Below are 2,250 nucleotides of genomic sequence, written 5' to 3'. Positions count from 1 at the left end.
GAACTCCTGAGCTCAAGCGATCCTCCTGCTTCAGCCTCCAAAAGTGCTGGGATTACAGTCATGAGCCACCGTGCCTGGCTAGGACCCTTTTTTAATTGTTGTTTTTGAGACAGAATCTCCCTCTGTCACCCAGGCTAGAGTGCCGTGGCATGATCTTGGCCCACTGAAACCTCTGCCTCCTGAGTTCAAGCGACTCTTGTGTCTCAACCTCCTGAGTAACTGGGATTACAGACATCTGCCACCACACCTGGCTAAATTTTGTATTTTTAATAGAAATGGGGTTTCACCATGTTGGCCAGGCTGGTCTCGAACTCCTAACCTCAGGTGATCCTCCCACCTCAGCCTCCCAAAGTGCTGGGATTACAGACATGAGCCACTGTGCCCTGCCTGGCAAGGACCCTTTGCTGAGCCTATTTGGGCTCCCCAGAATCCTTTCCTTTCCTCACCCACCTGGGCCACGAGATCTCCAAGTGACCTTGCCTACAACCCCACGACGTTCCTTCCCACCTACAGCTGAGGCCCTTCCTCCCCAGGTCCCAGTTCATCCGCCTGGTCTTCGTCACCACCGTGGTCAGCACCCCCCTGTCCTTCCTGCGGCCCACGGTCAACGCCTACGTCCTCAACAGCATTGCCCTGCACATTGTCTACATCGTGTGCCAGGAGTACAGGAAGTGAGTGAACCCTACAGGTGCCTGGGCAGGGGGCTGCCATCCCCCTCCTGGCACCCCTGACTCCAGGCTCAAGGAGGGGACGTCCCTTCCCCAAGATCATCCACTAACAAGTGGCAGGGCCAGAATTTGAACTTGACTGACTGCAGAGCTTGTCCTTTTTTTTTTCTTTTTCTTTTTTTTTCTTGAGACAGAGCCTCGCTCTGTCGCCCAGGCTGGAGTGCAGGGGTGTGATCTTGGCTCACTGCAACCTCTACCTCCTGGGCTCAAGCAATCCTCCCACTCTAGCCTCCTAAGTAGCTGGGATTAGAGGCGTATGCCATCACGCCAGGATAACTTTTATATTCATTTATTTTTTTTTTTGTAGAAACAAGATTTTGTCATGTTGCCCAAGCTGGTCTTGAACTCCTGGGCTCAAGTGATCCACCCACCTCAGCCTCCCGAAGTGCTGGGATTACAGGAATGAGTCACTGCATCCACCCTACATTATATTTATTTATTTATTTTTATTTATTTATTTATTTATTTTTTGAGACAGAGTCTTGTTCTGTCTTCCAGGCTGGAGTGCAGTGTTGCAATCTCAGCTCACTGCAACCTCCGCCTCCCAGGTTCAAGCAATTATCCTGCCTCAGCCTCCCAAGCAGCTGGGATGACAGGTGCATGCCACCGTGCCTGGCTAATTTTTGTTTTTTTAGGGGTCTTGCTACTTTGCCCAGGCTGGTTGTAAACTCCAGGGCTCAAGCGATCCTCCCAACCTCAGCCTCCCAAAGTGCTGGGATTACAGGCATGAGCTACTTTGCCTGGCTTGAAGGACATTTGAAATTGCACCTGGTGTGCTGGCAATGCTCAGGGTTAGTTCTAAGCACGAGATTGTGCCCCCTCTGCTCGCACCCTCAATGCCTGCTCTTGCCCTTCTCCCAGCTTCTGAGCCTCATCACTGTGGAAGGAGGAATTTCCCATCAGCCCCCTCAGGTGCTGCTCTCTGATCCTCCTCTCCCCTCTCTAGGACCAGCAATAAGGAGCTTCGGCACCTGATTGAGGTCTCCGTGGTTTTATGGGCTGTTGCTCTGACCAGCTGGATCAGTGACCGTCTGCTCTGCAGCTTCTGGCAGAGGATTCATTTCTTCTATCTGCACAGCATCTGGTAAGCGCGTGCTCTGAGGCTGTGAGGGGCCCAGAGTCAGAGAATCTTAGATGCCAGAGCTCGGAGTAGGAGCCTGGGGGCTGGGGGTCGAGGAGCAGAGGGAGGAGAGCCAGATACTGGGTCCTGGCAGTAGGGGAAGGCTGCAGTCAGAAGGCCAGACCCAGAAGGTCCCTTTCGATGGTCAGGATCCATGAAAGGCCGGGCGCCGTGGCTCACGCCTGTAATCCCAGCACTTTGGGAGGCCGAGGCGGGTGGATCACGAGGTCAGGAGTTCCAGACCAGCCTGACCAATATGGTGAAACCCCGTCTCTACTAAAAATACAAAAATTAGCTGGGTGTGGTGAGGTGTGCCTGTAGTCCCAGCTACTCAGGAGGCTGAGGCAGGAGAATGGCGTGAACCCAGGAGGCGGTGCTTGCAGTGAGCGGAGATCCTGCCAC

At 53.6% G+C, this 2,250-nt stretch overlaps 1 protein-coding gene across 1 annotated transcript in view; it reads left to right on the top strand.

Annotated features, from left to right (window-relative positions):
• The window catches only part of ACER1 (alkaline ceramidase 1), a 20,969-nt gene that overhangs the window by 17,433 nt on the left and 1,286 nt on the right, over window positions 1-2,250 (top strand). The window contains exons 4-5 of the mRNA XM_011967415.1: window positions 534-671; window positions 1,675-1,812. Coding sequence (XP_011822805.1) covers window positions 534-671; window positions 1,675-1,812 — 276 coding nt within the window. The remainder of the gene's footprint in view (window positions 1-533; window positions 672-1,674; window positions 1,813-2,250) is intronic.

The sequence above is a fragment of the Mandrillus leucophaeus genome, unplaced genomic scaffold, assembly GCF_000951045.1.
Source record: "Mandrillus leucophaeus isolate KB7577 unplaced genomic scaffold, Mleu.le_1.0 Scaffold8, whole genome shotgun sequence".
Classification (NCBI taxonomy): domain Eukaryota; kingdom Metazoa; phylum Chordata; class Mammalia; order Primates; family Cercopithecidae; genus Mandrillus; species Mandrillus leucophaeus.
The sequence above is the reverse complement of the archived record's forward strand: the minus strand, read 5'-3'. Positions and strand labels throughout refer to the sequence as shown.